Raw genomic sequence first — 15,389 nt, 5'->3', positions numbered from 1 at the left:
TTGGATGATGCTCTCTGGCTCTCAGAGTAGGGGCCAAGCAAATGGCAGGGATGGGATGGGTAAAGGTCAAAGGTCGAGGCAGCACCGCCTTTCAGACACCTCAGCCACTCACTGTGCCTGCCGCAGACCCTTCTGAGGCTGGCTGCACACCAGCAGCCGGAGGAGGTGAGAGCAGGACTGTCCTGGAGGTGCTGTGTGTGGTCATGGTGTGAACATCAAGGCACTTTGTAGAGAGCTGGGGGTCCCACGTCCTGTCTTTCTGGCCCTTGACTTTTTCTGGGGTGTGGCATATGATGAGAGCTCAGTAAACTGAAGGGCCACTGGAAGCACCTTTTTGGAATTTTGTAGCATTTATGTCTCTGAAGTTAAGCCAGCGCCAGCACTAAGGCTTGACTTGCTTGCTGTCTGCAGAGCGGTGGAGCTTGCTGTTCTCCACAGCCTGTCCGTGTGCTGCCCCCGAGAAAGCTGTTTTCCCCTGGGGACGGGGCAGCTTAGAGGTACAGTCCAGATTACTTGGGCTGGTGCCAGCTGTCCTCAGGCTCTGTGTGAGCTCCGTACAGGTCCGATACAGGTCTGATCTCCTTAGCTGAGCAGATGGGCGCACTGTTCCTGGGTCGAGTCAAGTGTGAAACCTGTTCTGCCCCCAAGCAAACAGCTATGTAAGCTACCAAATGAAAGTGACCCAGGAGGGACTTTTCAGGAGGCCTGTGGCTCTCCTGAGCCAGCATCTGCATTGTGGCTTTTCTCCAGGGGGATCCGGCCTTGCACAGGTGACATGGGCACTTTTGTCAATACTGTGTCTTCCTTCGGCTGGAGGGCCACTTCCATTGTTGGACCTTATTGTGAAAGTACTTTGGAATTTTCCAGCTGATAATTTGACTCACAGCAGCTGTTCTGCTTTGTGCACATAGGGACAGTCCCTTTCTTGGTGACTAGTGAAGGATTTTCTCTTGTTCGAACACAAAAGTGTACCTCCAGCCTGTGATGATGTGACGCTGGCTCTTGTTCCAGCCTTTTTTCTCCCAGGCAGAGTGGCTGTGCTTCGAGCCTGACAGTCACTGAACTCTCTCTGCATGCTCAGAACCAACAGTTTCCGGGGACCCAGGTGAGGTCAGGGGACCCCAGCTCCCAGAGCTCATGCCTCTGTTTCAGGACTCGGTCCTGACCTGATGAGATGCAAGAGAGGTTGCAGCATGGCCAGGGCCATTGTGCTTGCTTTCCTCAGGATTCGACGCAAGCTGTGGCTAAGCACATGCCTTCTTTTACTGACCTAGCCTGAGAGGAAGCTGACAAGGGGACCTGGGCCTGCGTCTGTACCCAGCAAGTCAGGGATGGGGATCTGAAAGCAAAGTGGAGTATCCCTGGGCCTTGGCACCCCAGGAGGGGCCAACGGGACGAACATTTCCTTTCGACGCTGGGTGGCCTTGTGCAGCCTTGATCCTTGCTTGTGCAGAACCTGGGGCAGAGGCGGGTTGATGCATGCGTGAGGGTTCACTGCAGGCAAGGGGAGCCCACTGCCAGGATTCCTGGGCAAAGTCTTAGCCTGAAGCCTACTCCATTGGTTCTCTTAATGGTCAGTTTCATCAACTTAAACAGCCTGCAGGGTTTTGCTGTGAAACTGATTTATAATGCAGAACATGGAAAGCGAGGACGTTCTTTTAGCCTCTGGTGATTACATAAGCAGGGAAAGTTACTGTGGCTTCTCTGCCACTTAGCTGAATCCCTGTGTTGCTGAGCACGGTAGCACACACACACACACAAACACCCTGTGAGCATCTTATTTTGTTTTTCATGCTGAGCTGCACTCTAGCCTCCTTTTCTATTTTCTTTAATTTCAAGACAGGGTCTTGATGAGTTGCCCGGGCAGGACTCTTAACTTTACTGCTCCTGCCTCAGACTCTCAGAGTGCTGGGGTTACTGCCTATGCCCCATGACATTGCAGGGTGGTTATGTATATGTGCACACTGGCTTCCCATGGGGCAGTGCCCCCGAGACCCTACACACCTGGATATGTAGGGTCTACACTCAGCCCTTGCAGTCGAGGTGCCGAATATGGTTCCAAGTCTTTCAGATTGGTTTGACTAGAAGCCCAGTGAGGGCGGCTCCTCCTCTGCTCCTAGCCCCTGAGGCAGGCAAGAGCCCAGGCCTCCTTCCCACACCGGTGGGTACACTGTAACATCCCTCCCAACCTTCCTAGCACCTGTGGGAAAGTCTTATTTTAGAGTGGCTTGATTTTGTGATACAGTGTCTCCCAGTGTGGTCTGGGCTGGCCTGGAACTTGGGATCTTCCTGCCTCGGTCTTCCGAGTGCTAGGATGACCACTGAGCACCGGGCCTGACAAAAGTTGCTTTTAGGCTTTTTCCCCGACTTTCTAAATGTCCCTCAACTTTCCCCTTGTGTTTTTCTTACTGTGTAGGAACCTGAATAGTTTTCAGTGTACACCTAAATTACCCTGTGTTTTGTAAGTCTCATATAAACATATTTTAGCTGGTGAGAATGGGAGGGAGGAGAACTTAAAGGCACAGGGAAGGTAAAATACATAGTGTTCTAAAACCTCTGAGTGCAGTAGTCAGCTAGGTTTCAATCCTGATTCTGCTGCTTCTCTGGGCCAAGTTACTTAACGTCTCTGTGGAGCAGTTCCCTCTGTAAATTTTGAACAGTGACACTTTTTCCCTCACAGGATTTCTGTGAAGGCTGAATAAGTTAGCACAGGAAAATGTGTCAGAATGATGCCTGACAAGAGTAAATGCACACTCGGCCAATGTTCGCCTTTTTCACTGTTTACTTAGAGGACAAGTTTTATACAGATTGCTTGTCAACACTGAAACCTGTTGTTTTCATGTGAAATTATTATGAAAAATCCATGCAAATCACTTATTAGAATAGAACTTTCAGCTTATGATACCAATAATCTGTTTTTCCTTTTTGTTTTGTGTGTTTGTTTTTTTAGGACTAGTTAAGACCTATCTCGCATAGAGAATACTGAATCATTTAGCTAAAAATGGTATTTTTTACATGCAATGCATGTGGTGAATCAGTGAAGAAGGTACAAGTGGAAAAGCACGTGTCCGTTTGCAGAAACTGTGAATGCCTTTCTTGCATCGACTGTGGAAAAGATTTCTGGTGAGTTCTGTATGGTTCGTGCAGATCCACAGTGAAGGTCCAGAGCAGTTTGGGACCTCCTGGCCTCACAGCGGCAAATTCCAGGAAATGAACAGAAAACACCTTGCAGGATCTGTTGATTGAAACTGGTATGGCTCCCACCAGTGCTTTATGAAACAGTTTGGTTTTCAAGGGAGTCCTAAAGAGAAGGCTGAAGGAAGAAAATCATGGTGACTTCCACGCTGGTCACAATGATGCTGGGCGCCCTCTCATTGCCACCTCTGCCAGGCCCAGGGTCACAGGTGCCCAGGGAAGCCTTAGCGCCCCTCTTACAGCAGCTCTGGGATGTGCCCAGGCTACAGAACAGGTGGATTTACCTCCAGAAAGCGAGCTTAGGGCTCGGGCTGCTTGTGCCTGGGACAGATGAGAAGAAACTCAGACCGCAGCACGGCACACGGCTTGGTCAGAGCCTGCTACATGGTGTCGCTCTAACAGTGGGCTTCTGATCACTTTCAGGGGTGATGACTATAAAAACCACGTGAAGTGCATAAGCGAGGACCAGAAGTACGGTGGCAAGGGCTACGAGGGTAAAACCCACAAAGGGGACGTGAAGCAGCAGGCATGGATTCAGGTAAGCTCTTCCCGATCCTCCCCATTCCTTCAGCGATCTGAGACCTGAGAACAAACGTCATCCGTGCAGAGGAGCCCCAGGCACGTCAGGGTTCAGGACAGACTGCGGTTGCTTGAGAAAAGAGTTCTTTTCTAATGCTAATACAGTTATGATGCATTTTGTCTTTCATGCACAAGTTTTTCCAGTTTCTCTTAAAATTATTCAAGAATTCTCATTAGCTTTCTGTTGTCTACTGAGCCGAATAGAAACTCTCTAAATTTCTTTTAGTGATAATGCAGCTCTTTATAAAGCAAATCATGGTAATCACATCCTTTGTCAGAATCGAGTTAAAATAGACATTTTCATAAATATAACAGTTCCCTGCTTAGCTAAAATAAGATGAAAATGTATGCAGAGGAATGGCAGAAGCCACGAATCTTGTTTGGCTGAGAAGCGTAACCTCCAGGATGTTACTGGTTGGCTTCCAGTATATTACAGAAAGCAGGTGAAGGACTCAGAAAAGAAAGTGCAGAGAGGAAAGGCAAGTGTTGCCTCTGAGAATTGAGCATTTTCCTCAAAACCTACCTGAAAGTTCCCACTTAGTATTAGACTGACTGCAGATTGTCTGACCCTGGCCGCCTTCCCAATCAGCAGTGTTCCTCAAAGCACAGTGTTTCTGTCGCAAAGGACCTGCTGTGTCTGCCCGTGAGACGTTTAGGCTGGCGACCGTTAGCCATACCTGGGGACATAGTCTCTGAGCCCTTGACACCCTGCTGGCATTCCTAGGCTCCTGGAGAGGGGACCCAGGTTCCATCTCTGCTGTCTTCACAATTCGAATGAAATCCTCTCAGAAAGCAACAGGTGAGCCAGAAGTAAGCAGCCAGAGGCCCAGCTTGAGTCTGGTGCAGGCCAGAGGAGAGGCATCCATGTGGGTCACCGGTGCCCTCTTCTCTCGGACACTGCTGGTCATTCCAGCGAGTGCTGGGCCAGCCTGAAGTCTTCCTGCTCGCCTGGTGGTGGTTTTGTTGCCTGAGGGCCTTCAGTTTTGTCTCGTCCCTGCTTGGGTCCTGCATCTGTTTTTCTGGCCCGCGCGTGGGAAGGTTCGTGTCTTTGCCACGCAGGAACATTCTCCTTGTATTTGCGTAACCCCGTGGTGTGCTAGGGTTGGTTTGCTGATGATTTTCCTAACTGTCTCCTGACAGTTTCTTAGCTGTAACAATTGCTTTTTTCCCCTGCCTTCACTGGCATTGCTTAGCGTTTGCTCTAAGTCTCTAACTTTGCTTTCGTCCCTGTTAGGTTCTTGTTATTTCAGACTCATGCATAGCTCGTTTTGAAACCCCATTGGTTAGTCTCTGTGCTCCCAGTGTGCAGTCACACGTATCTGTGTTGTTCAGCTGCCATCGCTTCCACAACTTCCGGCTGAAGCCGGGACCCACCGAGCGTGAACGCTGCACCCTCCCTGTCTGCTGTCTCAGGAACTCACAGCAGTGGAGTCGCACGGCATCAGGCCCTCTGCCTGGCTTGTCTGGCGGAACAGCTGTCTTCAGGTTAGCTTCCATGCTGTGGCAGCCGGCCAGATTTCCTGTCTTGTTATGTGGGAGATACCCATCAGATGGTGGAACACGTCCATTCTCCTGCCCATGGGCACCTCATTTGCTTGGACCTTTTGGCTGTTGTGAGCATAGGTGAGCTGCAGGTGGTCTGCAGATTCTTCTGGGAAAGGAGACTGCTGGGTCGCATAGTGGAATCTCTGTACTGCTGTCTGCAGCGGCTGCAGGGTTCCTATCCCTGCCAGGAATGCACAGGGGCTTGGTTTCTTCACATCTTGAAGAATGCTTTTAATTCATTCTCATTCTCTCTGTCTCTCTGTCTCTCTGTCTCTGTCTCTCGGTAATAGTTATCCTTCTGTGTCTGACATGATCTCATTGTGGTTTGGGTTTTTGTTTCCTAATGATTTGGGGTTTTGTTTCCCTCTCTCTTTATTATTTTATTGTCTCTTCTATTTATTGGTATCATTTAGATATACATAATGATAATATTCATCATAGGGAGTTTGTACCTGTATAGGGTATATCTGGATCCTCTTTTTTTCCCTAACCCCTTCCCCTCCCTTTAACCCCTCTTCCTATCCTTATTTACAAAGCTTTATTTCCATTTTATCCTTCTTTTTATCGTCCCCCCCCCAGTTCCTCTTTCCTTTTGAATAATTTCTTATCTTAAAATATCTGTTGTACATTTGGTCTATTTGCTTTTATCAGCCTATCATACCAGGGAGATAATAGAATATTTACATGTGTGTCCAGTTTGTTTCACTCTCGAGTATGGTCTCAAGATGCTCCATTTACCTAGAAATGTCTCAAGTGTATCCTTCTCTGTGGCTGAGTAGTGCCTGCTGCATATAAAACCATCTTTTTTTATCCATTCCTCTGTTGATGGGATGTGGCTAGTGATTTGTGATATTGAGCATCTGGTCTTGTATGTTGGCCATCTGTGTATCTGTTTTGGAAAAGAGTTTAGTTCTTTGCCCATTTTAAAAATTAGTTTGTTTCTGATGTTGAATTATAGGAGCTCTTAGCATATTTTGAACATGAAACCTTTATCAGATGCGGTGTACACATATTTCTCCCATTCCGTGGGTTTTTTGCACAGTTGATAATGCCCTTCAATGCATAAAAGTTAATTTGGGGGCTGAGGATTTAACACAGCAGCATAAGCGCTTATATGGCAAGCACGAGGTTGTGAGTTTGATACCCATTACCCAAAAAAAGGTTAATTATGATTGTAGTCCAATTCATTTTTTCATTTCATAACCCACTGTCTGTTGGAAACCTTCCTCTCTTCCACTGACTAAGCTTAATATCCTCGTTGGAAGTCACGTGACCATTCATGCACATGTCTGTTTGTTTCCATAGAGCTATCATCACACTGTTAATTAGCTTTATAAATTTTGACATAAAAATCTATTCTCCTTTCAAGATTGCTTTGACTAATGCCCCTCAAGAATCCATGTTAATTTTGGGTGGATTCCCTCAAATATACGTATAAACTGAATTTCGCTCTTTTTCGCTTGGGGAAGAATTGACGTCTTAATACTATGGGGTCTCCCATTCCATGAGGATCCAGGAGGGTGAGTGCTGTCCTTCGGGTTCTTTGAGCCATGCTTTGGAGTTTGAATACACAAATCTTTCGCTTCTTTGGTCATGTCATTTCCTAATGATTGAGTCTGTGTTGTTTGTTGTGCTGGGCATGGAACCCAGGACCTCATACTGAGCTCTAGTTTTATTCTTTTTTTTTTTCAAATCTGTTTTATTCAAGGATGAAAAGAAAGAAAAAAACTACAACAAAATTTCAAAACACGTCAGTCGGGGCAGCAATGGTACATACATTGTGACTGCCATCCCCAAATCAGTCACCAGAGCACAGGACATCTGCGTTCAGTTGTCCGAACAGTATCAGCATAAATTTTTTTCTTCAGTGAACTCAGAGAAATCAGTAATACAGCTACCTTAACTATTTTTATATATTTACGTATACATATGTTGTTTCTTACAATACAGCTTCCTCTGCACTGCAAGGAAATCTCTCTAGGGCTCTCTAATCTCTAGATCTCTCTGTCCTAGAGAGATTTCCTTGCTGTGCAGAGAAAGCTGTATTGAATCCCAGTGTACGTGGTCAGGACACCGGCTAAGGTTCATGACAGCCTAGCAACTTAGCTCTCACACTAGTGAGACAACACGATGTTTACATGTGAGTCTTATTTATTTCATTAATGAGTATGGTCTCAAGTTGCATCCATTTACCTATAAAAAGTCCCCCAGTTTATCCTTCTTTATGGCTGAGTAGTACTCCAGTATATGAAAATACATCTTTTTTATCCATTCTTCAGTCCATGGTTATTTAGGTTGTTTCCAAGATCTGGCTCTTACAAACTGTGCTTATATAGGCATGTGTACACATAGATCCCTGTGGTATGATGTTTTTAATTCTGGGAAGATAACCAGAAGAGGAATAGCTGAGTCAAATGGAACCTCCAATCCTAGTTTGTTGAGGAATCTCCACACTGATTTCCACAGTGGCTGCACCAGTCTACACTCCCACCAACAGTGGAGAAGGGTTCCTTTTCCCCACAGCCCCCCCCCCCCCAGCATTTGTTATTGCTTGATTTCTTGATAACAGTCATTCTTTCCGGGCTGAGATGGAATTTGCATCTCTGAGCGGCCGGTGATGCTAAGCTACTTTTATTCTGAGACAGGGTCTTGCTAAGTCGTCCGAGCTAAGCATGCTGGGCTTGCCTGTGCTTCTCCTTACTGCAGCCTCCTGAGCAGCTAGGTGCCCAAGCCTGTGCTGCTACACCTACCTTATTCTGTTCTATAATTTTCTAATTTTGTTTTTGAATTGTTCTTACTGTCTGAAAATGCAACTTGACTTTTCTTTCTCTCTCTCTCTCTCTTTTTGAGACAGGGTCTCCCAACAGAGTACAAACTGACCTTGAACTCACTATGTAGCCCAAGCTGGCCTTGATTTTAGGGCAGTCCTCCTGCCTCAGCCTCCCACCCCGGCATGCCCAGCCTGCAGTTTGATTTTTGAGAGCTGACATACCCCACAACTTCCCAGTGCTTCTCGTGTGGAATTATTAGGGCGTTCTGCATCCCAGTCCACATTGCCACAGAGGTGTCATTGGTGCGCAGAGATAATTTTATTTTGTTCTTTCCGATTAGGAAGTGTCTTAGTTACTTTTTATTCCTGGCTAGGACAAAATACCAGATGCCCAAAGTTAGGGAAGGAAAGGTTTATTTCTAACAGTTCTTAGAGGTTTCAGTCCGTACTGAGTTGGCTCCAAGGCAGCATGGTATGGTGGGGCAGCCTTTCGTGGCCGCTGCAACAGCAAGGCATGAACCAGAAACAGTGAGACACAGCTCCTTCCCGCCCTTACATCATATGCTGGCCCTACCCCCCGTGGGTGTAGCATTGCCTGGTGCCCCAGTCTGAGCTCGACAGTGAACCAATGACAGACCATAATTGCATGAGGCCTGGGGGCCACTGACATAGACCATGATGGGAAGCCTTTCAGGTTCTCTTTCTTGTCTAACTGATCTGTCCAGGGCTATCATGAGTATCAGTGGATCCATATATGTTTAAGCTTAGGTATAAATACAGAATCTGAATTGCAAATGTGAGTGGGTCCTTTGGTCATAGCAAGGCCTTGGGTTTGGCTTACATGTTGCCTGTTTATTGTTCCACATTTCTTTGTAGAAAATTAATGAATTGATAAAGAAGCCTAATGTCAGCCCCAAAGTGAAAGAACTTCTAGAGCAAATCAGTGCTTTTGACAACGTGCCCCGGAAAAAGGCGAAATTCCAGGTATGGATTTGATTGGCTCCCCCAAGGGGGGCTGTGTGACCATGACTGCCTTGTGTGCACCCTCAGAATGAGACCTGTGGTTCTTTTTCCTTTTGTTCTTACAGAACTGGATGAAGAACAGCTTAAAAGTTCACAGTGAATCCATTCTGGAGCAGGTGTGGAACATCTTTTCTGAAGCTTCCAGCAGTGTAAGTGCAACCCTAGTTTAGGTCTGCAGCGCTCAGCAGGAGTGATCTCTAATAATGATGAGCAAACATGTGACATGTGGGCCCAAGGCAGCCTGCGTTTCTAGGACAGAATAACTGTCCTGGAGAGACTTCCTTGCTGTGCAGAGAAAGCTCTAGCGTACCCAGTGGGTACGTGGTCAGGGTACCAGCTAAGGTTCACGGCAGCCTAGCAGTCAGCGGGGAGGGCACTGGGAGGGACAGGAGCTCAGGGTTCTGACAGACCTGGCTCAAATCCCACCTCCGAGCCTCAGTTTCCTAATCTGTATCAGGAGTGGCATTGGCACTAAGCAGAAAAACAAAGTGAGGGGTATGGCCGAGTGGTCCTGGGTGGAGGGGGAGAGGCAGTGGGGGGCGGTCTCGGTGCTTCCCCAGGGGCCCAGTGCTCAGGGTGCTCAGCTGGCACCATCGCCTCCCTCTGGCCCCATTCGAGTACATACTTCACCTGCCTGTTGCACTCCGCTTCCCTCCGGAGCCTCCATCAGAGGTCTGAGTCAGCGGGGCTCTGCCTGGTCCTGTTCTACATAAATGATTGCGAGTTACTTATGTAGAGAAAATAATTCGGCAGCAGATCGAGATCAGAGGAGAGTTTCTCTTGGTGATACATCCAGCATTGGTTTCTATCAGAAGGTACAGGTTGGACCCTTGGAAGCTATGATTTGTCACTTAAGATTCCTTTAGCGGTTTCTCTTTTGAAATTATGAGCTCATTAAAAAATACTACAATAGCTGGGGAGGGTGACGCAGCCCTGTCACCCTCGCTCCCAGGGAGGCTGAGACAGGATTGCAGGTTTGACCCAATGAGACCCAATCTGAAGATACCAGGGCCAAGGATGTAGCTCGGTGCAAAGGCCCCAGGTTTGGTTCCCAATACCTTAGGAAGAAAAATGAACAAACAGAAACCCATCAAATCAGCTGTGATGCCTGTGCTCTGGGAGCAGGAGGACGGTGACTTGCTGTCCCCCAGGGCAACTCTGTGGGTGGTGGTTGCTGGGGCCCCACACAGCCAAGTGTAAGTCCTTGGCACAGCGCAGGGCAGAGCAGAGCAGAAGCCCTGTGTAATAATGACGTGCAAACATGTGACATGTGGGCCCAAGGCAGCCTGCATTTTAGGACAGAATAACTGTCCTGGGAGACTTCCTTGCTGTGCAGAGAAAGCTCTAGCGTACCCAGTGGGTACGTGGTCAGGGTACCAGCTAAGGTTCACGGCAGCCTAGCAGTCAGCGGGGAGGGCACTGGGAGGGACAGGAGCTCAGGCCAGCCACATTGCTGACGCTTCTCTCCCTCCTTCTCTGCCTCGTTGCGCCAGGTGGGGGCTGTGCTGCACTGTGTGGCTTCCCTTCCGTGGCTGTGGCACCAGTGGAGGTGGGTGGGAAGGAGGGTTCTCTGCCTGGAAGAGGTTTCAGAAGGGCCCGGGATGGAGTAGGGAGAGGGCTGGCTGGCTTGTTTCTGAAGCAGCTCTGGCTGCTGGTTGGGAGGTGGAGACTTGGTCTCCCCTGAGTGGCGGGAGGCCCCGATGGGTGTTAAGCGCCCCCTGCAGTCTGTGTGGTAGAGGCCTTGTCCCCAGGCTGGCGCTCCTGGGAGGTGGGGTGGGGAGCCTTTCAGGGGTCACAGGGCTGGGTCCTTGGGTCACAGGGCACATGTGCCCTTGAACAAGACCTGTGCTTCCTGGCTCAGGCTGAGTAGTGCTCCTTCCCATGGCTCCTGTGCAGAACAGTGGGGCCACCTGACCTTGGACTGGAGCCTCCAGAACCATGAGCCAAAGTAAACTTTTCTCTGTAAGTCTGTCGCCTCGGGTGTTTCACTATGGTAATGGGAAGCCGACTAGCACATTATGGCAGTGTTCCCCCGTAAAACAGACAGAACTGCAGGCTAGGCAGGAAGCTTCTCTCTTCCCCGCTTCCTCCTGAGTCTACTTCTGGGATTCTCCTTAGCTTCTTTCCCCTGAGTCTTCCCAGCTCAATGTCTCTGAACAGCTTCTCACAACTTGAACGGTGTAATTGAGTGTCTGTTTCCTGTGCTGCTCTTGGAGGTGCTGAGCAGTCAGGCTGGGTCCTCACTCTGCTGAGAGTCTCTGGTCCTTCAGAGGAGAAGACAGTGAGTCCCTTGTCCAGGCCATCTGGCTGGGGACAAATGGAGCAGGACCTGAAATGCCCCAGCCCAGAGGTTCCCAGCACCCAGAGCAGCCTGGTGGCTGCAGTCTTGGCCACTTCTTCTTCTGCCAGGGGCACAGGGCTCAGGGCATGCAGCAGGGGATGGGGCTGAGCAGTGCCAACGGTACCACTCAGTTCAGGATCCATGTGCCGATTCTGGTTAGGTAATACAGTAGATGGGATGTTCCAGTGCACAGGGCTTTTTAGTTTCCTTTGGTTATGCATCAGTTTGTTTTCTGGTGCTGTAAGAAAATATACCTAAAGCTGGTACTTTGTAAAGAAAAGAGGTTACTTAGCTCACCGTTTTGGAATCTGGAAGTCCAGGATCGAGCAGCCTCATCTGTTCAGCCTCTCTGGACCCCCAACCTCCGAATATATTCACAGCAGGTGACATCACAGTGGGTGGAAGGGACCTTGTAGCAAGACAGGAAAGGCTTGCTCTTTAATAACAACCTACCATTGAGAAAACCAAGTCCTTTGGAGCCCAGCACTGATCTCCTTAGAGGATGGCACCTTCAGTGACCTCACCACCTCCCCAGGGCCCTGTCTCAGGGTTCCTCACCTTGCACCAGTGTGAGTCGCTGTCCCTGTGCCCTGTGCACGGTCCCCGGCATCTGGGTGACAGTGCTTGTGTCAGTGTTTGGTGTCCTTTGCCTGCCTATTTTCTGTTTTTGCCGCACACAGCTGTGCGAGGCAGGTGGGTGGAGCAGGGGAGTGACTTGTCCCCGTCACCTGAACCCAGGCCGCAGACGAGTGCAGTGATCTCCACACCTCCATGTCCCTTGTGCGCCCCATGGAACCTGAATAGAGAGCGGGACCCAGTGTCTGGCTGGAGCAACAGAAGGATTCTCTGTTCCTGCATCTTCCAGTGCCGTGAAACTGTCTGAAGATCTGCTCGGGCAGCGAGGCTGTGGGCTGGGGAGTTTTTCCTCGTGTGGGATTTACTGCTGCCTTCAGCCACGGGGCTCTGGGTTGTGAAAGGGCATAGTAAGAAACCACAGTGACATGAGCATCTGTGTGCATGACATGAGCATCCGGGTGGGACCGCTGTTGAAGTGTCACTTGTTTTTGTCACCTAGGAGCCAGGCAGCAAGGGGCCGGAGCAGCCGCCCCCCACGCAGGGAACCAAGCCCCAGACAGATGCCGCCGCCACCAAGCTGCCCCCCGCTGACACGAACGGCTCCCAAGGGGAGCAGGCGCAGATAAAGAAGAACAAAAGGGAGAGAAAGGAAGAACGGCAGAAGAGCAGGAAAAAAGAAAAGAAAGAACTGAAATTGGAAAACCATCAGGAAGACTCGAAGAGTCAGAAGCCTAAGAAGCACAGAAAGGGGCGCGAGACAGAACCAGAGGCCAAGGACGAGGAGGCCCCGAAGGCCAACGGCTCGGCAGGGGGTAAAGGCGAGAAGCAGCGGGGCCAGGCTGGCCTGGCGGTGGCCGAGGGCGGCCCGGACAGCAGGCCGGCCGCGGGGAAGCGCAAGCGGAAGCAGTCGGAAGGTACGCAGCTGTCACTGGGGTTGGTACCAGCGTGGTCACGAAGCGAGCCCGGTTCCGTGAAACCTGGGGGAGGGGAAGGAGCGAAAGCTCTGGGCTCTGAGCTGCACACGGTCCGGTGGTGATCTTGGTGCCCTCCCTGCCCTCCTCAGCACGCAGGGTGATGGGACTCGGTGCTGGGCTCCTGCGGCGGAAGGTGACAGGTTGCTGGGGCGGGGAAGGTGACGGGTCTGGTGCACTCATGCAAGCAAGGCTGTCATTCAGCGGTTGACTGGTTTCTTTTGCATTTTCTAAATATTTAGTTGAAGTGGAGTCTAAGAAGAAAAAGGTGACATTCCCAGGCGATGCTGAGGACAGAGAACCAGAAGACCAGGAAGCTCCTGCAAAAGGTATCTCACCATCGCTGGAAAACACCTCCCTTAGGCCTGGAGAAGGGGTTGGAGAAGCCCTTCTGGGGGCCCAGGCTGTGTGTCAGGGCCCTGGGCTTTGTTGCTCCTGGGAAGATTCCTCTGACTAAGGAAAAGGGGTGTCTGGGCCAGATCTATGTGCGTCTATGTCCCGTTTGCCCCTGGCAGCATCAGTTTGTGGAGAGAGAAGTGTTTGGTTAGGGTTAGGATTCTGGAGCCGGTGGTGGGAGTCGGGATGGAGCGGGGCTGCTCAATTCATGTCCAGGAAGTGAAAGAGGAAGGGGAGCCCTGTGTCCCAGGGTCCCCTTCTAGGGCACCTCCACAGTCCTGAGAAGACTCCTCCAGGCCTCACCTCCTAAGGGCTCTGTTGTTGCCACTGGTGCCAAGCGGGGTTCTAGGCTTTGTAGTCTTGTAGGGGACACTACAAGCCCACCCTGTAGCAGTGCCTTGCCTTTGGGATAAAGGGGAGCCTGGAGGGGCTTCCAGAGACTTGGTTTCTCTCGCCTGCCCTAGTCCTCTGGTTCCTGCCTCTTGTTAGGCTCCAGAGCATCCCCAGGGTCAGGACAGGTACAGCTGTGCCCCTGCCTGTTGGCTGCCACCCTGTGCACTGCAGGAAGCCAGGCCTCCTGGGGTCCTCTCCTGGAGCCTGTCCCGAACAGCACCTCCCACTGAAGTGGCCTGTGCTCATCTCCCTGTGTCCCCACTCCAGGACCCAGATGGGACTGCAGTGTTAGCAATGGAGGTTGGTTGGGACTGGCCAGGCTGGGTTAGAGCTCTTAGCTCGAAACCCCTCCTAGCTCTGTACCCAGAGCTTTTACAAACTCAGTTTGTTTAGGAAGTCGTGGGTTTGTGCACAGCCCTAAGGGGTAACAGCCCTAAGGATCCACATATGCCTCCGAGTCACACCCCAGGGGCAGTACTGTAGGTCCAGATTCGTCCTTGGGGTGAGGATGCCTTCCGGAAGTGCGGTCCCCTGGCTACAGTTCCTTGTGACTGTCCCCTCTCTGGAGCCCTGTGATATTGCTGGTGCATGCCGCAGCCTAGTGTTGGAGCCAACAGACACAGGCGACCTTTCCCCAGTGGTTCACGTGGCGATAGTGCTCGTGATTCCTGTGTCACTTCTCACAGGAGAGCAGGGCTCCAAAGGGCAGTGTGTGCTTCGAGACCCGTGCTTGGACAGACGAGGGCGCCCTGCTGGGCGAGGACTGGTCCTTTGGCTTGCTCTCACCTCATAGGGCCTCCTGTGCAATGCTTTGCTTTGCAGGCAAATTCAACTGGAAGGGAACTATTAAGGCCGTTCTGAGGCAGGCTCCGGATCATGAAGTATCAGTCAAGAAGCTGAGGAAAAAGGTACGGGTGCGGGCTGGCTGGGGAGAGTTCCGGATTTTAACCTGAAAGCCGTGAGGAGAGGAAGTGTGATTGCCAGGCTGTCTGCTTCGCCTCTTGGGTCTGGGGCAGGAGTTGGGCCAAACCCCTGGTGTGGCCGTCAGTCGGCCACATTTGCGTCAAGCCTTTGGAAGGGAGGCCTAGGCCCTGTGTGTTGAATTTGCATTGGGTTTGGACGTGACTGAGCTAGGTGCCCTCCAGGGTCCAGGTCTCCTCTTTTGCACCTCTCCAAGGCGGCAGAGTCCACTGTGCGACCAGCTTGCTCTCGGCTTGTCCCTGAGTCACCTCTCCCAGGTGAATTTCCAGGACGAATGTCCCTGGTAACCTTGTTTTTCTCTGTGAAGGTCTTGGCGCAGTACCGCACAGTGATGAGTGACTGCCACAGGTCGGAGGAGGAGCTCCTGGCCACCTTCAACAAGAAAATCAGCAAAAACCCCAGCTTCCGCTTGTTAAAGGACAGGGTCAGGCTGCTGAAATGATCCTTTCACTCTTTGGAAGTTGACTTCTTGCTTTCACTGCTTTCTGTAAAATGTGTAATGAATTATAACAACCTCCACTTTGCTTTCTAAAGCCGTATTTTTAAGTTAAGAAAAAGATATATTTTTGTTAGAACTTTTATGAAAAAAATAAAGTATATTCTTGTCCAGGATCCTAAA

General features: G+C 50.3%; 1 protein-coding gene across 1 annotated transcript in view; it reads left to right on the top strand.

Annotated features, from left to right (window-relative positions):
• Lyar (Ly1 antibody reactive) overlaps positions 1-15,389 on the top strand; it is a 17,338-nt gene extending 1,949 nt beyond the window's left edge. Inside the window, exons 2-9 of the mRNA XM_003464351.5 lie at positions 2,951-3,123; positions 3,619-3,733; positions 8,966-9,073; positions 9,178-9,261; positions 12,529-12,943; positions 13,243-13,329; positions 14,612-14,697; positions 15,078-15,389. Coding sequence (XP_003464399.2) covers positions 3,002-3,123; positions 3,619-3,733; positions 8,966-9,073; positions 9,178-9,261; positions 12,529-12,943; positions 13,243-13,329; positions 14,612-14,697; positions 15,078-15,212 — 1,152 coding nt within the window. The 5' untranslated portion in view covers positions 2,951-3,001 and the 3' untranslated portion in view covers positions 15,213-15,389. The remainder of the gene's footprint in view (positions 1-2,950; positions 3,124-3,618; positions 3,734-8,965; positions 9,074-9,177; positions 9,262-12,528; positions 12,944-13,242; positions 13,330-14,611; positions 14,698-15,077) is intronic.

The sequence above is a fragment of the Cavia porcellus genome, unplaced genomic scaffold (assembly GCF_034190915.1).
Source record: "Cavia porcellus strain 051 isolate PalLab524CR breed Dunkin Hartley unplaced genomic scaffold, mCavPor4.1 scaffold_18, whole genome shotgun sequence".
In the NCBI taxonomy this organism is placed as follows: Eukaryota; Metazoa; Chordata; class Mammalia; order Rodentia; family Caviidae; genus Cavia; species Cavia porcellus.
Note: the sequence above shows the minus strand (reverse complement) of the source record. Positions and strands in the feature narration are given on the sequence as shown.